The 25,582-nt window shown below is 46.6% G+C and overlaps 2 protein-coding genes across 5 annotated transcripts in view; both read left to right on the forward strand.

Moving 5' to 3' along the window:
• Window positions 1-1,740: 1,740 nt before the first annotated feature.
• On the forward strand, window positions 1,741-14,309 carry LOC140716004 (U8 snoRNA-decapping enzyme). Of its 4 annotated transcripts, none has more exons than XM_073028639.1 (3): window positions 1,741-2,015; window positions 3,397-3,672; window positions 8,745-9,119. In XM_073028639.1, exons 1-3 carry the CDS (start codon window positions 1,875-1,877, stop codon window positions 9,072-9,074), a joined length of 747 nt encoding a protein of 248 aa, XP_072884740.1. In that variant the 5' UTR covers window positions 1,741-1,874; the 3' UTR covers window positions 9,075-9,119. The 4 variants fall into 4 exon arrangements, with proteins under 4 accessions (XP_072884740.1, XP_072884741.1, XP_072884743.1 ...); XM_073028640.1 differs by having other exon boundaries at window positions 1,743-2,015; window positions 8,790-9,119; XM_073028642.1 differs by lacking the exon at window positions 8,745-9,119 and adding an exon at window positions 13,270-14,309 and having other exon boundaries at window positions 1,756-2,015.
• A 1,231-nt stretch (window positions 14,310-15,540) lies between these two features.
• LOC140715695 (rho GTPase-activating protein 4-like) overlaps window positions 15,541-25,582 on the forward strand; it is a 100,068-nt gene continuing 90,026 nt past the window's right edge. Inside the window, 2 exon segments of the mRNA XM_073028065.1 lie at window positions 15,541-15,649; window positions 16,092-16,226. Of these exon segments, the coding sequence (XP_072884166.1) occupies window positions 15,541-15,649; window positions 16,092-16,226 (244 nt within the window).

Genomic DNA, 25,582 nt, shown 5'->3' on the forward strand with positions numbered 1-25,582 from the left:
ATTCCAGTGACCTGGGTTCAGTTCAAACCTTCAGTGCTATCTGTGTGTGGAGAATGCACGCTCTCCTTGTGTCCATATGGGGTTTCCCTGGGTAAAGCCCTCCCAACCACTGAGCCCCTCTTATTACCCTATATTTAAGACACAGACAGATTTTTGCAAAGCAGAGGAACTCAGGGTTCTGGGGAAAAGGCAGGTAAGTGGAGCTGAGTCCACAGTTTTATTGAATGATGGAGCAGGCTTGACAGGCCAGATAAACAGCATCCATCATCAGATAACCCCATCACCCAGGCCAGGCTGTTTTCTCACTGCTGCCATCAGGTAGAAGGTACAAGAGCCTCAGGACTACACCACCAGCTTCAAGAACAGATAGTACCCCTCAACTGCTAGGCTCTTGAACAAAAGGGGCTAACTACACTCAACTTCACTTGTATCATCAAAATTCCCACAATCAATGGACTCATTTTCGAGGACCTTTATCTCATGTTCTTGTTATTTATTGCTATTTATTTACATTTCTATTTGCATTTGCGGTTTGTTGTCTTCTGCACTCTGGTTGATCTTTCACTGATCCTATTCAATAGATGTGTTGAGTATGATCATGAGAAAATGAATCTCAGGGTTGTATATGGTGACATATACATTGATATTAAAATTTTATTTAAACTTTGGACTTTAAACTTCTGGGAGCTTGCAGCTTGCCCTGGTTTATTGCAGAAACAAGAAAAACAAGAAACAGCTCCCCTCACCACCAAACAGTCCTTCCAGGTGAGGCAACACTTCACCTGTGAGTCTACTGTACTCCTGACGTGGGCTCCTGTATATTGGTGAGACCTGACACAGACGGGAGACTGCTTTGCTGTGCACCTACGCTCCACCTGCAGAAAAAGCTGGACCTCCCGGTGGCCATCCATTTCAGTTCCACTTCCCATTCTCATTCATCAGTCCACGGCCTCCTCTATGGCTGTGATGATGCCACACGTGGGTTGGAGGTGCAACATCTTATATTCCGTCTGGGTAGCCTCCAACCTGATGGCATGAACATCAATTTCTCGAACTTCCAGTAATTGCCTCCCCCCACCCACCTTCACCATTCTGCATCCCCATTACCCTCTCTCACCTTATCTCCTTACCTGCCCATCACCTCTCTCTGGTGCTCTTCCCCCTTCCCTTCCTTCCATAGTCTTCTGATTCATCGATCGACCTCCCAGCTCTTTACTTCTACCTTCCCCCTTTCCTGGTTTTACCCATCACCTATCACCTTGTACTTCTTGCTCTCCACCCCCACGTTCTTAATCTGACATCTAATCTCTTTTTTTTCCTATCCCGAAGGGTCTCGTCCCGAAACGTCGACTGTTTCCATAAATGCTGCCCGGCCTGCTGAACTCCTCGAGCATTTTGTATGTCTTTCTGGTTTTATTTCAGATGCTCATCGGCTGCAGAATTTTGCTTTCCTCAGAGGCTAGACGCGGCTGTTGATTGGTTGCGTGGGTCGTGGGGCGACGGTTGCCAGGGCGTTGTGGGCGCAGGCGGGATCTCATTTCCGATTGGCCAACGGGAAAGGAAGGGGTGAGAGCGGGGGGTTCGGTTGGCTGTGCGATTGGCTTCACCCACAGGGGGGCGGAGACTGCATCCCAGAATGTCCGCGTGGGACGGGAGGCGGGTGTATATCTGCGTGATTCACGAGACGGATGTTGATTGGTTGTCTCGGCCGTGAGGCGGCCACTGAGATTTTTAACGTGAGTAGTAATTCGGCTTTTGATTGGTTGACTGGGCCAGTTGGTTGCGTTGATTGGCTGAGTGGGTGGCAGGTGGCAGAGGCGGGATCCGTCGCCGAGCAGCAGCCAAGCGGCTGGAGGACGGAGCGGGCTGAGGTGATGGCGGAGCCGGGCTATCGGCCGGTGTCGCGGCGTGACTCTCGCTCCTTGGCCGGCTACAAGCATGCCTGTCACGCCATGTTATACGCGGCGGAGCCGGGAAAACTCTTCGGCAAAATCCCCCTCAGATATGCGGTGTTGGTGCGTAAATGTCCTGGGGAGGGGTTAATACTGGGGTTAAGGGGTGGGTAAGTATACCGAGGAGAGTAAACACAGGAATATATACTTCGGGGTGGAGATAAATAAACTGGGGTCAACTCTATGGGGTGTAAATAACACGGGGAGAAAATACCCCTCGGCACGCGGTTGTTGGCTAAATAGCCCCAAGGTTAAATATTTGTAGAGAGGAGAAAATTCCAGTTGTTAAATAACCCAGAGGAGTGAGGTAAAAAAACTCCAGGATAAAATACTGGGAGAACAGTTAAATAACCCCTCCCGTAAGTGCCTAGTGGTAAATAACCTGGAGACGAAGGAAATACCCTGGGGGTAAATTCTATCTGGGCAAATAACTAAGGGAGAGTAGTGGGTAAATATCACGGAGGGACTTAACTATCCTGTGGGAGGATGGAATATGACTGAGGAAGGGAAGGAGATAAATACCTCATAGAGAAGGTAAATAACTCGGGCCGAGTTAATACCCAGAGGATAAATATCTGGAGAGCAGAAGGTAAATACAAGGGAGCTAAATAATCTTGGGTTTGTACAAATACCCAGGGGAGGGGGAAAATATTCTTGAGGGAAGGCATATAAATATATAGGGGTTAAATACCTCTTTGGAGAAAGGGCTAAATTCACTGAGGGAGTGGTGTAGATGCACATGGTAGGGAGGGTGTGAATGTCCTGGGTAGGCCGGGGGGGTGTAAGTACCATCAGGAGAGAGGGTTAAATTACCTGTGGGAAGGTGATGGGGAAGAGAGGAAGCTGTGTAAGTATCCTTGAGGAGGGAGGGTAAATATTCCTGAGGTAGGAGGTATTAAATACAATGAAGAGTAATTCTCCTGTAGATAGGGTGATCTCTGCAAGAAGGAAGGAGGGAGTAGGTGAGTACCCTGGGGAAGGGGGTGAATACCTTGGGGAAATGGGGAAATATTTGAGGGAGAGGACTGAATATTTGGGGAGGGAGTACATACCCAGGTAGAAAACGGGTGGGGCTGGGGAAGTGTATAAATGCCTTGGGGAGAAGCCAGCAAATAACTGGGGAGGATTGGGGTAAACAACTTAGGAGAATGAGTTGGATGCCAGGAGAGTGGGTAGATACTGGATGAGGTGGGTGTAAGCACCAGGTGATAGTGCGCTAATTACCTGGAGAGGGGCTAAATCCTCAGGGAAGAAATTGTAAATAGCTGGAGGTGATACTGTGGAGAAGAAGGTGAGTAAAGGGCAGGAACAGGGGAGGTAGTAAAATAGTCAGTAAACAGGGAGACAGCTCTGTGAAGTCACGCATACTGCCAAGACCTGGAGTCTTTCCCCCACCCCGCCTTTCCCCGCCGCCCTGTACCATAACTTCCCTCCCTCCCCACAGATGCAGATGCGGTTTGACGGGAAGATTGGTTTCCCGGGTGGCTTTGTGGATCCCCGGGATAACACCCTGGAAGACGGACTGAACCGCGAGCTGGGCGAGGAGCTTGGTTGGGACGGCAAGGGTCTGCAGATCACGGAGGTGGACTATGCCAGCTCCCACGCCACTGAGGCACTCCCCCAGAAGGTGGTGGCCCACTTCTTCACCAAGAGGATCTCTGTGGAGGAACTACGCAAGGTGGAAATGTGCGCCGTCCAGGCGAAAGACCATGGGCGTGAGGTAAGGGGGGGGGGGGGGGGTTGTTGTCGCTGATTAACTGGACTCTAAAACCTCGCACTCGTTCCTCAAACACACTTTATTTTACTTGTTCACCAGGAGAATAGCATGTCAAACTGTCCTGAAGATTGAGCAAAGAAATAATATTTTATCCAGAAATTGACTAGTTGGATATAGATATTGACTAACCTTTTGGGATGTTCACAATCTTATTTGCATCACCAATCACACTATGGTATTTCAAATATTAATATCCAATAGAATCTCCATGTTATAGGCCAATCATGCTTCAAAATAAGTAAAGTAACCATCCACTAGTATCACCCTAGATTTCTTTATTTTCCATCCTTTTTTCCTCGGTAAGCTTGCTGTGCAAAGGAAGCTATTCTCTTCAAAGATCTCTCTTAATTGGCCGTGCTTGCCTGGGCTGACTGCACTCTATCAGTAAGCTACCCTTGCTTGGAAATTATCTTTGCCTTGTTGCGACTTCCACAGGGGGATCGGGCCTGAACCCACTCCGAGTTCTGTGTGCTGACACTGTTAGTCAGGTGTAGCCGGTGCTGCGGTAGGTGACTGGGCGTATGGATGTAGGGGCTTGGTAGGTGTTATAGGGATAGGCAGCGGGAAGCAGAATGTGCCAGAATGTTTTCATGGAGACGACGAGGGATGTAGGCCTCCATTAGTAGACCATGGATTGTTTACAGAGCGCAAGCCTGGGCAAGGTTTTTTTTGTAATGGAAGACCAGCAGTTGCCCATGCCACCGATGTTGTCCATGGGAAGGGCATTAGGATCCATACAACTTGGCACTGTGTCGTCGCAGAGCAATGTGTGGTTAAGTGCCTTGCTCAAGGACACACACGCAGCCTCAGCCAAGGCTCGAACTAGCGACCTTCAGATCACTAGACGAAAGCCTTAACCACTTGGCCACACACCCGACGAGGGATAGGTAGAGATAGAAGGGTATCGTGGAAATGTGGAAGAGGTTTTATGGGGTGGAGAGAATCATGAAGATGGGAACCAGTCAGTTTAGATGCTGCAGCGCTCACAGAGGGCACGTCTCTGAAATGGTGTGGGGGTATTACAGGGTGGAGGGTTTGTCATTGGGAGGAGGAGCTTACTGAGACAAAGCAGAAAATGGTGGATGAAGGAGGTCATGGTGTTTTGGGTCAGAGGGTTTATGGAAGTGGAAAGGAAGAGGTAGCTACAGAAGGGGTTATGGAGACAGATGTAGGGGCTGGACGAATGACAGATGGGGTGGGGTTAGGGTCTGCAGGGGTTCACAGAGAAGGAGAGCGATTTAGGGGCAGGACTGGTGACAGATGGGGTTGGGTTGGGGGCTGCAAGGATGAAGGAGATGGAGAGAGGTGTAAGGACAGGCCTGATGACTGGCAGGATAGGGTTAGGGGCTGCAGGAGTTACGGAGATGAAGAGAAATGTAGGGACAGGCCTGGTGACAGACAGAATAGGGTTAGGGGCTACAGGGGTAATGGAGAGGGGTGTAGGGATAGGACTGGTGACAGAGGTGATAGGGATAGGGGTTCCCAGAGATGGGAGAGGTGTGTAGGGACCAGAGTGGTGACAGACGTGGTGGGGTTAGGGGTTGCAGGAGTTACAGTACGGAGAGTGTTGTAGGGGCTGGGCGGGTGATAGACTGAATAGGGTTTGGGACTGTGGGGGTGACGGAGATCTAGAGGGGTATAGGGGCAGGATGGTGACAACAGAATAGGGTTAGGGCCTGCAGGGGTGCCAGAAATGGAGAGGGGTGTAGGGACCAGAGTGGTGACAGATGGGGTGGGGTTAGACCATAAGACATAGGAGCAGAATTAAGCCATCTGGCCCATTGAGTCTGCTCTGCCATTCAATCATAGTGGATCCTTTTGTCCCCTTCTCGGCGCCACTCCCCGGCATTCTTCCTTTGATGCCGAATCCAATCAAGAACCTATCGAACTCTGCATTAATACACCCAACGAACTGGCCTCCACAGCAGCCTGGGTAACAAATTCCACAAATTCGTCACCCCGTGAATTCCACAAATTCACTAAAGAAATTTCTCTGCATCTCTGTTTTAAATGGTCACCCCTTTATCCTGAGGCTGTGTCCTCTTGTCTGAGACTCCTCCACCATGGGAAACATCCTTTCTGCATCTACTCGGTCTAGGCCTTTAAACACTCGAAAAGTTTTAGTGAGATCCCCCCTCATCCATCTAAATTCCAATGAGTACAGGCCCAGACCATCAAATGCTCTGTGTATGATACCCCTTTCATTCCTAAAATCATCCTTGTGCGCCTCCTCTGAACCTTCTCCAATGCCAGCACATCTTAGAGATGAGCCCAAAACTTAACAATACTCAAAGTGAGGCCTCACCAGTGCCTTATAAAACCTCAGCGTCACTTCCCTGCTCTTGTATTCCAGACCTCTTAAAATGAAAGCTAGCATTTAATTTGCCGTCCACACCACTGACTAACCCTGCAAGTTGACCTTTAGAGTGTTCTGCACAAGGACTCCTAAGGACCTTTGTGTCTCAGATTTCTGGATTTTCTCCTCATTAGAAAATAGATTGCACATTTATTTCTACTATCAAAGTGCATGACCATGCATTTTCCAACATTATATTTCATTTCCCACTTCCTTGCTCATTCTCCTAATCTGAGTCCTTCTGTAAGCCTACCTTGCCCCTCCACCAATCTTCATATTATCTCCGAGCTTAGCCACAAATCCGTCTATACCATCATCTAAATCATTGATGTACAGCATAAAGAGAAGCGGTCCCAACACCTGACCCCTGAGGAACACCACTAGTCAGTGGCAATCAACCAGAGAGTTACGGATATGGAGATGGTGTAGGGACAGAGTGATGACACGGGGTGGGGTAAAGGGCTGCAGGGGTTACAGAGATGGAGAGGGGTGTAGGGACAGGACTAGTGACATACAGGATAGGGTTAGGGGCTGCAAGAGTTCCTGGAGATGGTGTAGGGACAGAGTGATGACACGGGGTGGGGTAAAGGGCTTGCAGGGGTTACAGAGAGGGGTGTAGGGACAGGACTGGTGACATACAGGATAGGGTTAGGGGCTGCAAGAGTTCCTGGAGATGGTGTAGGGACAGAGTGATGACACGGGGTGGGGTAAAGGGCTTGCAGGGGTTACAGAGATGGAGAGGGGTGTAGGGACAGGACTGGTGACATACAGGATAGGGTTAGGGGCTGCAAGAGTTCCTGGAGATGGAGAGGGGTGTAGGGACAGAGTGATGACACGGGGTGGGGTAAAGGGCTTGCAGGGGTTACAGAGATGGAGAGGGGTGTAGGGACAGGACTGGTGACATACAGGATAGGGTTAGGGGCTGCAAGAGTTCCTGGAGATGGAGAGGGGTGTAGGGACAGAGTGATGACACGGGGTGGGGTAAAGGGCTTGCAGGGGTTACAGAGATGGAGAGGGGTGTAGGGACAGGACTGGTGACATACAGGATAGGGTTAGGGGCTGCAAGAGTTCCTGGAGATGGAGAGGGGTGTAGGGACAGAGTGATGACACGGGGTGGGGTAAAGGGCTGCAGGGGTTACAGAGGTGGAGAGGGGTGTAGGGGTTGGAAGGGTGACAGACAGGATAGGGTTAAGGGCTGCAGAGGCTAAGACAGATAGAGAAGAATGTAGGAACCAGAGTGGTGGTAGGTTGTGGGGTTAGTGGCTGCAGGAGTGATGGGGTGGTGTAGCGGGTGGGGTTTGGAGCTGCAAGCATTACGGCGAGGAGTGTAGGTGCTAGCCAAGTGACAGACCGGGTGAGGTTAGGGGCTGCAGGGGTTATGCAGATGGGGAGGAGGGTTGACTCGTGGAGTGGAGTTGGGGGCTGCAGGAACTAGAGATGGAGAGGGGTGTAGGAATAGGACTGGTGATAGACTGAATAGGATTAGAGGCTGCAGGCATTATGGAGAGGGGTGTGGGGGCTGTATTGGTGACAGATAGGGTAGGGCTAAGGGCTGCAGGGTCTTTGGAGATGGGAGTTATAGGGGCAAGTCTAAAATGAAGAGGAATTTCAATGTGGCCAGACCAAGGGTGGTGAGGCTCAGTGATTATAGGGTGATGGGTGAACAAAGTAGGGACATGGGATGTGGGTCCTTGGACAGTGACAGAACCTGGTTAGGTGAACACAGGAATGGGTGAGTCTGAAGGGAACAGACAGGAGTTTGGGATACACTGCTGAGGAGTTTCGGGTGGGGAGTCAGCGTATTGTCCCAGGCTGTGGGTCTAAATGGAGTGCTCTTTGAGAGAGAGCTATCCCAGGCTTGCTGGGCTGAACAGCAATATCCCAGTGTGGAGTTTGGCACTGCTGCCTCAGTAAACGATCCTGCTGCTCGCCCTTCTGTTTGTGTCTCAGATCATACTCAATGTAGAAATACTGAAAGCAGCTCCTCAGTGCAAGTGAAGAGGTGTCAGTGGGTGATTCACACCGCAGTGTTCTTAATCACATGGATTACACTGCAGCATATTCTGTGTTGAGTCACAGTAGGGGTGGGGGAGGAATATTTTGGGGAGGTGGGTCAGAGTAAAGTTGGTTACATCTCTTTGTATCCGTAAATATACGAGAACAATTACTGATTTTCAAGGTTATGTAATACTAGCAGTGATCTGAGTCTGCTGATACCTGAATTAATTTCAACGTGAGAATGTTACATTTGTTGCCCTAGTTACCTTTTTGGGACTGGAGTCACATGTAGGCTGTTGCCAGGGCTATAGGGGGCGGTAGGACAGGGTAGCATAGCGCTTTACAGCACCTGCAGTCTGAGTTTAATTCCCACTGCTCTATATAAGGAATTTGTCCCCGTGACTGCATGGGTTTCTTCTGGGTGTTCTGGTTTCCTCCCACGTTCCAAAGACATACAGGTGAGGGGCAGTAAATTGAGGACAAGCTACGTTGGAACTGTAGTGATAGTTGCGGGCTGCCCCCAGCACAATCTGGGGCTGTGTTGGTTGTTGACGTGTTTCACTGCCTATAGATCTATAGAAAAACACTAATGTTTTTATATTCATCACGTACAGTGTCATATAACGAAGGTGATCGTGGTCTTGACCATGGTTGTTCTTAGCAAATTTTTCTACAGAAGTGGTTTCCATTGCCTCCTTCTGGGCAGTGTCTTGACAAGATGGGTGACCCCCCCAGCCGTTATCAATACTCTTCAGAGGTTGTCTGCTTGGCGTCAGTGGTCACATCACCAGGACCTGTGATCTTCCACAACCATCCTCCAGCTGCCCCCACGGCTTCACGTGACCCTGATCGGGAGTGGGCAGAGGGTAGAGATGTCGGTCCACCTGCCACCCAGCGTTTGTATATGCATCTGACAAATAAAGCTAATCTTAATCCTATAGGAAGCCATTGGCCAGGCTGGGTCTTTTTTTACTGGAACGCTGGAGAATGAGGGCCAACATTCTGGAAGTGTTTAAAATTATGTGATGAAGTGAACGGTAGCCCTAGGGTGGGGGGGGGGGGGTTGGTTCCAAAATGAGGTTGAGGGAAAGATTTAAAAGGGACCTGAGGGAAATTTCCTTAACACAGAGGGTTGAGAATACAAGCTGCCAATACCATCATTTAAGAGACATTCATGTAGGTGGGGTTTAGAGAGATGTGGACCAAATGCAAGAAATTGGCTCTAGCAGGGTGGGCACAGTGGTCAGCATGGACTGTTTGGGCAGAAAGGCCTGTCTCTTGAAATAAAATGAATACAAATCAGCCATGATCGAATGGCAGAGCAGACTCAATGGGCCAAATGGCCTAATCTCCTATGTCTTATGGCCTTTCTGTAGGGTTAAGGATCAGCCAAACTCCTAATGGGATCTAATAGTGACTGAACTGAGCATGAGCAAGTTGAACCTCCGGCAGGTGCCCCAAGTACGGGCATTCCTCTCTACCTTTCCTGTACCATAAGATATAGGAGCAGAATTGGACCATTCAGTTCACTAATTCTGCCATTCAAGCAAGTCTGACCCCCCCCCACCCACCCAAACCCCTTGCAATCAAGAATCTATCAACTTCAGCTTTAAATATATCCAATGACAGCTGTTTGTGGCAATAGATTCCACAGATTCACCATTCTCTGGCATTTCTGATCTAAAGAGACATCCCTTTATTCTGAGGCTGTGCCATGTGGTCCTAGACACTCCCACTGAGGTAAGCATCATCTCCATGTTACGCGCTATTCAGGCCTTTCAGTAGTCGTAGATAAATATGGCAGGGTTACAGGCCATTCGAGCCAGACTCCATGCCAACCGTCAATCACCTATTTACTCTAAAGCTCCTCCAGTCGACTGGGGCTACTTGCAGCAGCCGAATAACCAGCTGACCCTGCAAGTCATCATTGATGTAGGAGGAAACTGGAGCATCTGTGGGGTAACCCCCCCCCCCCCCAGGGTCACAAGGAGGATGAGAAAACTCCCCAACCACAGAACAGCATGAGAGGTCAGGATCAAACCGGAGTCTCCAAAGCTGTGAAGCAGCAGTATTCCCTCAGCACCGCCACAGACCCTTTCCACCCCTTCCCCACCCCGCCCACTCCTCTAAGAGCCTCGCCTCACTGTGCTGTCCTCTGCTGCCTGTGCCCACAGGTGCTGGGAATCATCCGCGTGCCCCTCTACACCCTGCGGGACGGCTTTGGGGGACTACCAGCCTTCCTGACCAACACTTTCATCGGCAACGCCAAGGAGCAGCTGGTCGAGGCCTTGCGCAGGCTGAGGCTGGTGAACGAGCCAGAGCTGCAGGCAGCCATCTCCGCCAGTCGGGTCGGGTAGGAGCTTGGTGGTGGCGGTACCCCCAAGTGTTTGTTTCCCCCCCCCACTCCCGTAAATCCAGGACAGTACACTGCATGTTTTGGCAAACTACAGTGTTTGTAATGCGGTTGATTTCTTTTCCTATTGTCTATTGTGCGCATGCCACATGCTGGGAGTGAGTCGTACAGGCTCGGGGGTGGGGGGGGCTGGGTCGTGTTTGTACATCACGTGGCCCCATGCTCCACAGTCTCTGTCTCTGCCTGGTGCTGAGTGACGGCAGGGCATATGGGGAACCGGTTTGCAGTGTCCACCCTTTGAATCTTAGATACCCATAGGAGTGGGCAGTGGAGTCTGGTTCAGGGTCTCACCTATGAGAACTCTGATTAAGCCACGCTGCCTCTTCTGATGAGGCTATGCCACAACCTCCGCCTTGTCAAAGTGCAGATCTTCCACCTCACTGCTATTCTGAAGGTGTGGTCCTCTCCCCCTCCATGGAAGAGTTGGCTTGTGTTCCTGACAGTGTTGGTTCACTCTTGTGAATCAGGATAGTTATCCGTGTGTTGATTTTGCATTATTATCCCTGCCTTGTTTGAGCGAGGCATTACAACATGGCCCGAGAGTTGGGGGTGGGGGGGGCGTCACAGGCCATTCTGCCTGCAAGTAGACTGAGTGACCAATGCTTCTGGCTCGCTGGGCTGTGAGGGACATGTGGTGTCACAGTGATGGAGGGTGGGGAGAGCACGGGGCCAGATGGCCGTCTCCATTGTCTGTTTGGAAGGTGGGGAGTGGTGATGGGGGTTGCTGCCTGGCAGTGGGGCAGTCACCGTGCATGTTGGCCACCAGTGTGAGTGTGAGCCCAGAATTTGTTACTTTGGTGTCTCTGTGAAAGCTTGAGAGATGAAATAAAGATACAAACAATGACCCTCTGTTTCACCACGTTTCTTACTGTGCATCGCAGCAGCTAGTAGAGTTCTGGTTTGATCCTGACTCCCAGTGCTCTCTGCGTGGAGTTTGCACATTCTTCCTATGACCGCAAATTAATATCGGGGATGAGGTGACAGCACTGACAGGTGCACACAGCAGCTTGGAGGAGGTGTAATTCCTGGAGGCCCCCTTTTCGCAGAGCACAAAGTGGGCATGGGAACTCAGTAACTTCCGACCAAACGTGTAACAGATGGGCGTCAAATGATTATGTGGATAGTGATGGGTGGTTGCAGAGATAGGAAGGGGTGGAGGAGCTAGAGAGTGTTAGAAAGAGAGCTGTGTAGAGGAAGTGAGGGAGAGGGTTATAGGAGGTTGAAGGGATTACAGGGATGGGGATGAGTGTTAGGGCTGGATATTAGCAAGGGGAAAGGCAGGAGAGGAGGTTACAGGGATGAGAAGGTGAGTAAGGGCTAGAAAGCCTGAGTTGCCAACCTGAAGTCCACTGACCCCTTGGTTAATGGTAGAGGGTCCATGTTATTGTTTTTAAAAATGAGAATTCCTGGGCTAGAGAGTGCTACTTCAATCAGGAGGGGTGTAGTGGGTTCATGAATCAGGTTTGTGGGTTGGAAGGGGTTACAGAGATCAGGAGTGGTGTAGAGGCTTCGAGTCCCTGAGCAATACAGCACAGATACAGGCCCTTTGTTCATCACTTCACAAGTTATCTTTGTTGAAATCCATTTTCCACTCCTCGCCCCACTTCCCTAACTGATCGAGATTCCCCTTCTTACCTACCGGGATTTCCGGGATTGTTTTGGCCGCAGTATACATTCCACCTCAGGCCAATGTCAGTCAGGCTTTAGATGATCTGAGCAATGAGATCAACGTGTACGAAACAGCGCAGACTAATGCCTTTATCGTTTTGGGGGACTTTAACCAGGCCAATCTGAAAAAATCATTAATCCACTACCATCAACAGATCACTTGCAATACCAGAGGAAACAACACACCACCATCAAGAATGCCTATCGTGCTATTCTACCTTCCTTCCATACCTTCCCTCACTTTGGGAAGTCTGATCACCTGGCTGTATTTCTACTCGATGAGACTGAAGACTGCAGCACCAGTAGTGATGACCAAGAAAATATGGACAAAGGAAAGACGGGAGTGCTTACAGGACTGCTTTGAATCGGTAGACTGGACTTTATTTAGAATCTGGATGAGTATGCTGCAGTTGTTACAGACTTCATTAAAACTTGTGTGGATGAGTGTTTGCCTACAAAGACTTACTGTACATTCCCAAACCAAAAGTTGTCGATGAGCCGGGAGGTGTGTTGTTTGTTGAAGGCTAGATCTGTGGCATTCAAATCAGGAAGGGTAAGATGAAGGAACACATACCAATCCTCATAGAGAGATCAGAAGTAGAGAGTGAGCAATTTCAGGTTCCTGGGTGTCAAGATCTCTGAGGATCTAACCTGGTCCCAATATATCGATGCAGTTATAAAGAAGGCAAGACAGCGACTAAACTTCATTAGGAGCTTGAAGAGATTTGGTATGTCAACAAGTACACTCAAAAACTTCTATAGATGTACCGTGGAGAGCATTCTGACAGGCTGCATCACATCTGGTATGGAGGGGCTACTGCACAGGACAGAAAGAAGTTGCAGAGGGTTGTATATTTAGTCAGCTCTATCCAGCCAACAAAGAACCCAGGACATCTACAAGGAGTGGCGTCTCAGAAAGGTAGTGCCCATTATTAAGGACCTCCAGCACCCAGGGCATGCCCTTTTCTCACTGTTACCATCAGGTAGGAGGTACAGAAGTCTGAAGGCAAACACTCAGTGATTCAGGAACAGCTTCTTCCTCTCTGCCATCTGATTCCTAAATGGACATTAAACCTGTGAACTCTACCTCACTTTTTTAACACAGGTAGTCCCCGAGTTACGAACATCTGACTTACGGACAACTCGTACTTACGAACCGAGGAAGGAGAATGCCGTCTGCCATTTTAAGTCGGATCGCGACACCATACGCCATTTTAAGTCGTTGCCATTGACACTGTGTTGAGTGTTTAACTTTGTATTTGGCTTAAATTTTTCTTAGTAAGATTCACCCTGATATCCCCCCCCCCCCCACCCCGATCTGGTGGGCTGGTGGCGCAGTGAGATCAGCAAGTTTGATCCAGTGACTCCTGTACCATCCGTGCTGGGTTGATGTCGAGCTCGCAACTCGACCTTGTTTTAAAAAAAACACTGCCACCTCTAGTTTAAATACCCACACTGAATATTGTGGAGGATCAAATACCCAAATCTGGCACAGCCCCCACTTGTCCCATTTAGCCTGTATCTGTCATTAGGACCCGGTGGACCTCAGGAGCCGGTGGAGCTGGGGACCCACTGCCTGCAGTGTTTCTGTTCCATTGACGGGAAATGATCGCGATTGAAAATTAAGTGGAAATAATAAAGCGTTTGGAAAGAAGTGAAATGCCATTGGTCATCGGAAAAGCGTTAGGCTATAGTCGGTCAACGATCAGAACAATTTTAAAGGATAACGGATGAAGTGTCTAAACAATTATTACTAAGCAATGCAGTGGTATAATTATTGGAATACATACATCTCAAGTGTTTTATATGCGTAGAATGGTAAAATATATACTATACACTAAGACAAACGTTTGACGAACTGACACTAAATAATGCCGGATGTACTGGTTCCAACTTACATACAAATCAGACTTAAAGACGGACTCTGGAACAGAAGTCATACGTAACCCGGGGACTGCCTGTATATATTATTTCTGTTCTTTGCACCATTTTTTATCTATTCAATATACATATACTATTGATTTACTTATTTAATTTTTTTAATTATTTTTTCTTTATTATGTATTGCATTGAACTGCTGCTACTAAGTTAACAAATGTCATGACACATGCCGTTGCTAATAAACCTGATTCTGATTCTAATGTACGATAGCCTTCTTCACTGTCTATGCCTCCCAATTTTGTGTCAGTTGCAAATTTACTGGTCATTACCTGTCTATTTGCATCCAAATCTTTTCAAAATTTCAAATTTCAAAGTAAATTTATTATCAAAGTCCATTTTTGTCACCACGTACTACACTGATATTCATTTTCTTGCTGGCATTCACAGTAAATACAAAGGAACTCAATGGAAGTAACGAGAAACTACACGCAACAGGATAGACAGACAACCAATGTGCACAAGACTACAAAAAAGAAAAATGAGCAATAAATATTGAGAATATGAGATGAAGAGCCCTTGACTGTGAGGCCCTGGGTTGTGGGAACAGATCAGTGTTGGGGTGATGAAGTTCTCTTCTCGTTCAAGAACCTGATGGTTGAGGGGTATTAACTGTTCCTGAACCTGATAATGTGCGTCCTGAGGCTCCAGTACCTCCTTCCTGTTGGTAGCAGTGAGAAGAGAGCATGACCTGGATGGTGAGGTCCTTGATGATGGGTGCTGCTCTGCAGTATGTAGATGTACTCAGTCTTTATTTATCCAAATAACAGGGTCTCAATAGAAATCCCTGCAGCACACCACTAGTCATAGACCTTCATTCTAAAGAAACAACCTTCAACCACCACCCTCTGCTTCCTACCTTTGAGCTAATTTTGAATTTGCCTATTAGCTCCATGCGACCCACCCTTCCACCCAGACAGGACCTTGTCAGAGGATTTCCTGTAGTCCAAGTAGACAGTATTCACTTCTCACTCCTCATGGTTACCTCTTCAAAAGAAAACTAAAAAATTTGTCAAACAAAGCTTTCTATGCATGAAGTCATGCTGACTCCTCTGAATCAAGATTCTGTTTATCCATATGCTGATAGATCCTGTCCCTCAGAATGCTGTCCAGTTATTTCTCTTGTGCAGGGCTGAAAGGTGTTACAGAGACTTGGAGAAGGGGGTCACAAATTGGGAGGGGTGTGGGAACTGCAGAGGTGGGAAGGCCTGAGGGGGTTACAGAGATGGGGAGGGGCATCAAACTCTGGAAGTGGGTCGCAGAGTTGGAGGAGGGGCCTCGGGCTCCGGAGGCAGATTGCAGAGATGGGGAATGGCGCTGGGCTCTGGAGGAAGGTCATAGAGTCTTGTTGGGGCCAGAGAGGGGCCCTGGATATGTCGAAGAATGTAGGAGCCAGAGTGGGAGTGAGGGGAAGAGTGTGGGGGGCCAGAGAGGGATCATGAAGACAGGGAAGAATCTAGGGGCCATAGAGATAGCGAAGGCTGGTTTCTGGAGCAGAGCACAGAAAATACCCTGTCAGTCGGGCACGAGCCCGGCCGAGGCCAGAGGTTGTGGAGTCACAGCTGAGGATTTCCGTAGCAAGGTTGTCTGATTCCACAGTGGCGGAAGGAGGTGGAGCTGGCAGAGGCTGCAGATTTGAGGTCGGGCAGGCATTAACTCCTTTAGCCCAATTCTGCTAGACGTGTGCTGAGAAGTATTGATAGTTCCATCCTGTGGAGTCAAGTGAAGGGTTAATACAGCATTAAAGCTGCAAGTGAGATCTTTCAGTCTTGTCTGCTGCGAGCAACATCCGCTGATACTGATGCTTATCTCCCCCTCTCTGTCTTACTTGAACGCCTCGGCTCCTTGCACACTGCTTGTCATCTGCCTAACACCAGTGTCGCACTGTCACTCAGGAACTGGTTATTTCATGCCATCTCAGCTGGGCAGCTTCCTCTTTGGGCCTCTCTCTTTGCACTTGCTCCTCTCTCACCGTGACTACACTTTCAGATATTGGCAACGCTTGCACCTTTGCTGCAGTGGAGATATTAACACAGCTGCGGGAATATTCCGGAAAGATTTCCCGCATCTTGGCTGAGCTGATTGGGGTCAGGGTGGCTTGTCTACTGTCGTTCAGCAGCAGAAGTACAGTGAAAAACTTACCTGCAGCAGCATTGTATAGGCACATTGCATCAGATACCCAGCGTTCACAAGGAAAATAAATGAACCATGTTTTTTTTTTACAAGAAAACAATTTGAACATCAAGTTCATTTCAGTGCAAAGTGGTCCTGGTATTGGTAAACTGTTGTGATAAAGGATGTGCTGATTCAAGAACTAAATAGTTTGACGGGAAGTAGCTGTTGTATCCTGACGCTTGTGCAGTCTAAAAGTTCTTCAGAAGTCAAGAACGAAGCATAAAACTTGTGGCTTACTGCAGTTTCATTAATGTTGCAATAACAGAAAGAGAGCCGGAGAGAACAAATGATAGAGCAGCCATGGTCATCTTGTACTCAGACAAGAGAGAACAACATTTCAGTGATAACAATTAGCTTATAAAATAGGCAGATTCAAGTGGCCTGTCACCTGCCAAAGAAGCTGCTAGAGAAGTATAGAAGCAACTGTAATGCAATTTCTGGAAAATTCACTGTACAATTGCATTGTACGTGTATAGATGATTATACATATATAACTACAAGCAAGCAGTAGAAAGTTAAACTACAAGAAAAACAACAATTCTACTGCCAGATCCAATATGGTGTAGCTGATCCTGAACCTGGTGGTATAGGACTTAAGGCTTCTGAACCTCCTGCCCAATGGGAGCTGGAAGAAGGTGGCATAGCCTGGATGGTGGGGGTCTTTGAGTGATTTTTAGAATTAATTCATTTATGGGATGTGGGTGTCGCCAGCTAAGCCACTATTTATTGCCCGAGAAGGTGCTAATGAGCTGCCTTCTTGAACCCATGCAGAAATGGCTAATTCACGGGGGCATAATTTTAAGCTTATTGGAGGGAAGTGTGGAGAGTGTCAGGGGTAAAGTTTGTACACAGAGTGGTGGGTGTGTGGACATGCTGCCAGCAGATAATCACTAATACATGTCATTTTACAGGGCAATAAATAAAAATATGCAAGAAATACACAAACATGTATACCAGCAGTGAGAATGTTTTTCACAGTGCATTTGTAAAACATTGCTAGTCTTTGGTGACATACCAAATCACCTCAAATCCAAATGAAATATAACCCAGTGTACATTCTTTGTAATTTTACCAATACATTGGGATAGATCTTCACAGATTTTGACCTTGCAGGAACATGAAACCGCTCACCCACTCGATGAGGACTGGCGTGCGTTCCCTCAGTTTTCCCTTCCTGAAATCCACAATCATTTCCTTGATCTTGCTGACGGTGAGTGGCAGGTTGGTGTTGCGACACCACTCAACTATCTGATCTACTTCACTCCTGTATGCCTCCTCGCCATCATCCGAGATTCTGCTAACTACAGTTGTGTCATTAGCAAGTTTATATATAGCACTTGAGCTTTGCCTAGCCCACAGTCATTGGTGTAGAGGGTGCAGAGCAATGAGCTCTATTCAGGTAGGCACATAGATGAAAAAAAATTGAGGGTAATGGGAGGGAAGGAGTTAGATTAATCTTGGAGTAGGTTAAAAGGTTAGCACAACATTATCAGAATCAGACTTTAATTGCCAAGTACCTATGCACATACAAGGAATTTACTTCCGGCAGATGTTGTCTCTCTGCTCATAACAATAATAATGATAAATATAAATGAAAATATAGATTATACATACAGGTAGTGCAATCCAAGTAATAGTTAGCCGACAGTTAACCGGCAGTGAACTGTTCAGCAAGGTGACCGCAGTAGGGAAAAAACTTCTCCAGTGCCTACTAGTCTTAGTCTGGAGGGATCTGAAGCGCCTACCAGACGGAAGCAGATCAAGGCCCTGCACCGTGCTGGAATGTTCTATGTTCTTGCGTTCTTATGTGTTCAAATTCTGTACCAGACTATGATGTAACCAGTCAAGGATACTTCCACTGTATTTGGAATTTGCTGTGGTGTGCTGGTCAGGGCGTGACATGCAACAATAAACTCCTTTTAGGAGGGAGTTCTTCCCATGCACATGGGGTATCTGGGGTGGAGGCTGCTGCATAGAGCGGTGCCCTGCAGTAGTTCTTCAGTTTGTACACGGATCTCCCAGTCGCATGTCACTTCTGTGAGCTGGAGGGACTGTGTACCACATGTACATGGTATGTGTGAGGCTGCAGCCCCTTTTTGCGTATCTGCGTGGGCTGCTTCTCGCCTTCTGGTTGCATTTTAGCCCCACCCTATTTATATATGGTCATCCAGTAAGGAGGAGGGGGCATGGAGAGATGAGGATGTCTTTGTCAACTTGCTCCTGGGACTGGCAAAATCAGCCATCCATTGGTCTTGCAAACGGGTGGCGGGAGGATCTGCCCGGGCAGACTGCCTAGCAATGTTTAGGGGGTATGTTCGTGCCTGGATAAATATTGAGAAGGAACACGCACAGTCCACGGAGACCATAGAGGCATTCTGGGACCGTTGGGCTCCGTGGGGGGTTATTGCCATCATTGACAGAGACAGAAACATTTTAGTTTAATGTGTCTTGTCTATTTGTAGTGAAATAATTGTGTTAGTCTCTGGATTATGTGTGTATGTATGTGTGTGTATATGTGTGTGTGTTTTTATATATATATAATAGAGCACTGAATTTGTAGTAAAGAATTTGTATATAAAAAAAGGACATGCAACAATAAACATTCAACATTCATACAATAAAGATTTACAGTGGATCTTGGCCCAATTAAGTGGCTTCCCTAATTACCCGAAGTTTCATGGAAATAGTTAAAAAGTATTAAAAAGATAAGCTAAGTAAAATTTATGTAGTTAAATGAAATACAGAAGAAATTAGAACACCACCAATATCTTCATTTTGATACCGCTGTAATTGGGAACTTGTTGAAGTTGTGAAATAATTTCATTTACATTCCCGGCCGTTTCTGGCATCTCCAGGTCTAAATGCTCGAAACCGCAGTGAGCAAAGCAGTTCTGAATTGTTTTACTGCTTGTTTCAGGCCAACTATCAGTGACAAACATCACTGCTTTTTGAACACAAATGCATCCAACTGATACTATTCAAAATCTGACCGCTTTAAGCACGGTGTAGTGTCTAATGACCTTGTAGGTGCTAGTTAGAAACTGTTCAACAATAGTCTTCTGCTCCAATTAAGTGACATACTGTCCCAAGTATACAAAGGGAATCCCAGCTACTTTCTTGATTTAGTTTTTGTTCTTTAAGAGTTGTTTCAAATAAACAGCTGCCCCAATTAACCAATGGCCTAATTAACTGGAATTCACTGTATATAAAAATAAGTCAAAAGTTAAAGTACAGATATGCATAAATACTAGTATGAATTTACAATGTAAACAGCATTATAAAAAGTGGTTTGAAGTATTTACAGTTCAGTGATAGGGGAGGTAACTAGAAAGATTGGTCAGATTAACTGCCTGGAGGAGAAAATTTTTAAGATGGCATGAAGTTTTTGTATTAGTAGCTCTACAGTGCTTTCCAGAAGGGCGCTATTGGAAAGGCCAGTGTGGGTGCTGTCCACAATATTTTTTTACTTGCCTGCTTCTGGGTACAGAGAAGGCCTACCTACAGTGATGGTAGACTGAGGTGTTTCCTGCTGAACTGACAGCTCACTGTAGTTTTTGTATATTGTAACGGGATGCTGCACCAAGCTAATCAGTAATAGCTGATGTGAGGGTGCTCTCTATGAAGGCAGTGTAGAATTGGACCAGTATGTTCTGGGGAAGGTGGAATTTTACCAGCTGCTGCAAAAAGTACATTCTCTACCGAGTCTATTTTTAATGAAGGAGTTATGGTTCTTCCATGAAGGCCAGGAGCCTGAATGTTGTTGAAACACCTTCGTGGTTGAACTGTCGACAGTTGTTGAACTGTCGAGTTGTTGATGATGAGTGGGTTGGTCACCCTTGTACAGGAAAGAGGCAGCTTCTTTGGAAGGAGTGTACAAAGGGTTTAAGGATGTTGCTGGAACGTGAGGGACCGAGTTACAGAGATAGGTTGAGCAGCTAGGACTCCCTTTGTAGGGGGACTGACAGGTGCTCCTAAAATCATGAGGGGTGCAGATAGAGTGAATGTGCAGTCTTACTCCCCAGGGATCCAGAATCAAGAACTAGAGTGCACGGGTTTAAGATGAGAGGGGACAGATTTAATATGAATCTGATGGGCAACTTCTTCATCCAGAGGGTTGTCCTTGTATAGAGCAAGATGCTGGAGGAAGTAGTTGAGGCTGGAATATTGTTAATATTTAAAAAGCTCTTGAACAAGTATGTGAATAGTGAAAATTTAGAGCAGGGATTTTTAACTTTTATACTATGTACTAATACTATCAATCAAAGGGTCTCTGAACCCCTGATTTAGTGGGATATGGGATTAATGCAAGTAAATGGGTCTTGATCGGCATGGAGAAGTTGTGCTGATGGGTCTGTTTCCCTGCTGTACAGCTATATCCACGTACTGGTTTGCATGTGGCTTGGGTAATGAAAGACTGCACAGCATTCAAGCTTTTGTCTGTGAGCGGAGCCCCCAGCTCCTGATGCTGTCTGGACAGTACCAGTTCCTTCTGACCATCAGACATAGGAATGGAATTAGGCTATTCGGCCCATTGAGTCTTCTCCACCATTCCATCATCCCCCTCAATTCCATTCTCCTACCTTTTCCTCATCACCTTTGATGCCTTTACTAATCAAGAGCTTATCAACCTCTGCTTTGAATATACTCAACAACTTGGCCTCCAGAGCTGTCCATGGCTATGAATTCAATAGACTCACCGCTCTCTGGCTGAAGAAATTCCTCCTCATCTCTGTTCTAGAGGGGCGTCCTTGTGTTCTAAGGCTGTTCGCTGTGGTCCTAGACTCCCCCACAATAGGAAACATCCTCCCCCATGTCCACTTTGTTTAGGGATTTCAGTATTTGATAGATTTCAATGAGATCTTCCTCATTCTTCTCAAATCCAGTGAGTATGAGCTCAGATCCATCAAACGTTCTTCATATTAACCCTTTCATTGCCAGGACCTTCTAAACCCTCTCGAATGCCAGCAAATCCTTTCTTAGATATGGGCCTAAAACTACCCACAATAGGCTTCATCAGTGTCTTATAAACCCTTATATTGTATTTTCCTTCCTCACCACTGACTTAACCAGCAAATTAACCTTTAGGAAATCCTGCACTAAGGCCTCCCCTGTCCTTTTGCACCTCAGATTTCTGAGGTTGATCCTCATTTAGAAGATAAACTCTGTTATGGCATTGACTGGTCACTTGAGTTTCAAAGCAGAGAGGATATGTTGTAGGGCGACCCATTAACATGCCTTGAAGCTCTCTGAAAGATCAAAGCTATGAATTGTAATCTGATCTTCCATTCACTGGTCCTATAAAGTGTTGCACTAAACATTAAAGGGAAGGTTTCTTTGCATCTTGTTTTCAAATACGTCAACCAATTAGCCACAGGGAAATCCTGCCTGTGTACTGGACTGTTATAAATCTTCAGACCAGGTCCTGTACCTAAAGATTATGGAAAGGATTGTCGTGCGCAGTACATCATTCGGAATCTCCAGAATGACTACCACTATATTTAACTTATTCAATAAAGCCCTCCTACTCACTACCATAAGATCTCTTCATATCAACATAAGAACGTATGAACTAGGAGCAGGAGTAGACAATCTGGCCCATTATCCTGCTCCGTCATCCAATAAAATCATGACTGATCTAGCCATGGACTCATCTCTACCTATCTTCCTTTTCCTCAACTATGCAAAAATCTATCCAACCTTGTCTTAAATGTATTCACTGAGGTAGCCTCCACTGCTTCATTGAGCAGAGAATTCCACAAGATTCACCACTCTTTGGAAAAGCAGTTTCCCCTCATCTCCATCCTAAATTTACTCCCCCGAATCTTGAGGCTATGTCCCCTAGTTCTAGTCTCACCTTCTAGTGGAAACAACTTTCCTGCCTCTATCCTGTCTATCCCTTTCATAATTTTATCTTTCTATAAGATCTCCTCTCATCCTTCTGAATTCCAGTGAGTACAGTCCCAGACAACTCAATCTCTCCTCATAGTCTAACCCCCTCATCTCTGGAATCAACCTGCTGAACCTCCACTGCATGGCCTCCAAAACCAGTATATCCTTCCTCAAGTAAGGAGACCAGAACTGCATGCAGTACTCCAGATGCAGCCTCACCAGTACCCTGTACAGTTGCAGCATGACCTCCCTGCTCTTAAATTCAATCCCTCTAGCAATGAAGGCCAACATTCTATTCGCCTTCTTGATAACGTGCTGCACCGGCAAACCAACCTTTTTCAATACAGGCACAGGCACTCCCAAGTCCCTCTGCACAGCAGCATGCTGCAATCTGTTACCATTTAAATAATTATCTGATCTTCCATTATTCCTCCCAAAGTGGCCCTGTGCTCTATCATTAGATGAAATCACACGCATGTATCTGCAAAGTGGAAAAGTCTACAGAAAGTGGTTAATCACAGGCAAAGCCCTCCCTATCACTGAGCACCCTTACATGGAGTGCTGCTAGAAGAAAGCAGCATCCATCATCAAGGACCCCCACCATCCAGGCCAGGCTTTCTTCTCACTACTACTGTCACCACGAGCTACAGAGCCCTAGGTCCTACACCAACTGATTCTGGAACAGTTATTACTCTACAATTACAGGCTCCTGACCCAGTGTGGATCACTTCACTCAGCTCAAGATTCAAGTTTGTTTAATGTCATTTCTGGTACACAAGAAAAACCAGCTCAAAAAAAAACATAATAAGATAAAGAACCCAATAATAATTAAAAAGCAGAATAAATATAAATGCATATAGTAAGGTAACTCATACATTGATTGTATGTCCATAAAAGTGACACTAGGCACAGGAGTGTCTGTACATAAGGTTACTGACAGGAAATGATAGAGTAGTGATGCTTGGGATTGTGGAGGGGTGGGTTAGTGTGTGGAGGTGTTGGTTGGCATTACTGCTTGGGGAGAGTAACTGTCTTTGGGTCTGGTGGCCCTGGCGAGGATGCTACGTAGCCTTCTCCCTTGATGACAACAATCCATGAATAGGGTGGGTGGTATTCTTCATGACGTTACTAGTCCTTTTCCGGCACCTTTCTGGATATATGTCCTTGATGGCAGGTGGCTGGTGCAGGTTATGTGTTGGGCAGATTTAACTACCTGTGGTAGAGCTGTTGTCAACTCAGAACTGATTCCACAACCTACAGACTCACTTTTAAGGACTCCTTTTCAGCTCATGTTCTCAGGATTATCTTTTTTCTAATTATTTGCACAATTTGTCCCCATTCGTTCATTCATTCAGCCTGCCAGCCAGTTCCGAATAGGCCCTTCCAGCCCAACGAGCTGCACTGGCCAGCAACCCCCCTATTTAACTCTGGCCTAGTTTTCAATGACTAATTAACCTACTCATCCATAAGCCTTTGGACTGTGAGAGGAAACAGCAGCACCTGGAGGAAACCGGAATTGAATTCTCCAAGCTGTAATATAGCATCATGCTAACTGCACCTCACTTTTTTTTGTTAGTCTTTATTATTTATTGTTTATTCTTCATAAATTATTTATTTTCTTCTGTTATTTTCCTGTAAATGCCTGCAAGAAAATGAGTCTCAAGGTCATCTTTGGTGACGTAGGTACTATGATAATACATTTACTTTGACTTTGAAACCAGGCCAGCACTTGTGACCCATCAGAATGAACTTGTGTATTATTATCTCATGTACTTTTTAAATTATTGTCACATGTACTATCAAAGCTTTTCTTGTACAAATCATTACACAGTAAGGTAAAACAATGATGATGCAGGATAAAGTGTGAAAGCTTCCCAATAAAAGTGCAGTGGGAGGAGGTGTTTGGGCAGTTGTAGCACTTTGGCTGCTTGTAGGAGGGAGGGAGATTAGTGGGGAGGGATGAATGGAGAAGGGAATCACGGAGTGGGTGATCCCTGGAAAAAACAGAGAGGTAGTAGTAGGATCTCTTTGGAGGTGGCAGAAGTTGTAGAGGATAACGTATTAGATGCAAAGGCTGATGGGTTGGTAGGTAAGGATTGACATTGAGGGAAAGGTTGCTATCATGACATACACTACAACTAAGCACCCCTGCTCCAGGTTATCCATTACTGACAAAGTGAATGTATGGCCGCAGTTTACCATTGGGCACCTCCTCGACATGGCCAACTCTTCCTGACTGAAGCTTCATTTGGACTGTTCAGAGAAATACCACAAGACAAAACCCAGGAACGTTTATCTGAGATATTGATGTTGGTTTATCTTTGTCACCTGTAGTGAGTTGCAGTGAAAAAGCCCGTCTTGTGTCCCCACACAAAGTGTAGAAGGAACTCAACGAGTCAGGCGGTATCTATGGAGGGAAATAAACAGTAGACATTTCAGACTGAGTCCTTTCACCAGGTCTGGAAAGAAAGAGGGCAGAAGCCACGATAAGAAGCTGGGGGTAGGGGAATGAGCATGCTAGCGGGTGATAGGTGAGAGGGAAAGTGGTGGGGAGGGGGGATAAGTGGATCAATCTAACTCCTCCTACATAGTCTCTATTTTCCTATCTATGTTTCTTAAATACCCCTCAATCAATTCATCTTTCCTTTCCAAAGAGAAAAGCCTTAGCTCACTCAACCTATCCTCATAAGACAACAGACAACATCTAATTCAGACAACATCCTGGTGAATCTCCTCCCTCTCTAAAGCTTCCAAATTCCTCCTACAATAAGGCAACCAGATCTGAACACATTAATAACCAGGTTTTTATAGAGCTGCAGCGTGACCTCACACCTCTTGAACTCAATCCCTGACTAATAAAGGCCAACACGCCATAATACCTTAACAGCCCTGCCAGCTTGCGTGGTAATTAGTAGCAGTTTTTGGACCAGTTGGAAAAATAGGCTGAAAAACAGCAGCTGGAATATAATGCAGACAAATGTGTTAGGAGAATGCAGGGTGACTTGGACAGGTTGGGTGAGTGGGCAGATGCAGTTTAATGTGGATAAATGTGAGGTTATCCACTTTGGTGGCAAGAACAGGAAGGCAGATTACCATCTGAATGGTGTCAAGTTAGGAAAAGGGGAAGTACAACGAGATCTAGGTGTCCTTGTTCATCAGTCATTGAAAGTAAGCATGCGGGTACAGCAGGCAGTGAAGAAAGCTAATGGCATGTTGGCCTTCATAAGTATAGGTTGAGTATAGGAGCAAAGAGGTCCTTATGCAGCTGTACAGGGCCCTGGTGAGACCACACCTGGAGTATTTTGGTCTCCAACTCTAAGGAAGGACATTCTTGCTATTGAGGGAGTGCAGTGTAGGTTCACGAGGTTGATTCCCAGGATGGCAGGACTGTCGTATGTTGAAAGATTGGAGTGACT

Source organism: Hemitrygon akajei, chromosome 24, assembly GCF_048418815.1.
Source record: "Hemitrygon akajei chromosome 24, sHemAka1.3, whole genome shotgun sequence".
Lineage (NCBI taxonomy): Eukaryota > Metazoa > Chordata > Chondrichthyes > Myliobatiformes > Dasyatidae > Hemitrygon > Hemitrygon akajei.

Coding starts and splice junctions, on each gene's coding strand:
- LOC140716004 (XM_073028639.1), top strand. CDS start 1,875: ATGGCGGAGCCGGGCTATCGGCCGGTGTCGCGGCGTGACTCTCGCTCC. Junction 2,016..3,396: donor CCCTCAGATATGCGGTGTTG/GTGCGTAAATGT, acceptor CCCTCCCCACAG/ATGCAGATGCGGTTTGACGG. Junction 3,673..8,744: donor CGAAAGACCATGGGCGTGAG/GTAAGGGGGGGG, acceptor GGTTGTTCTTAG/CAAATTTTTCTACAGAAGTG.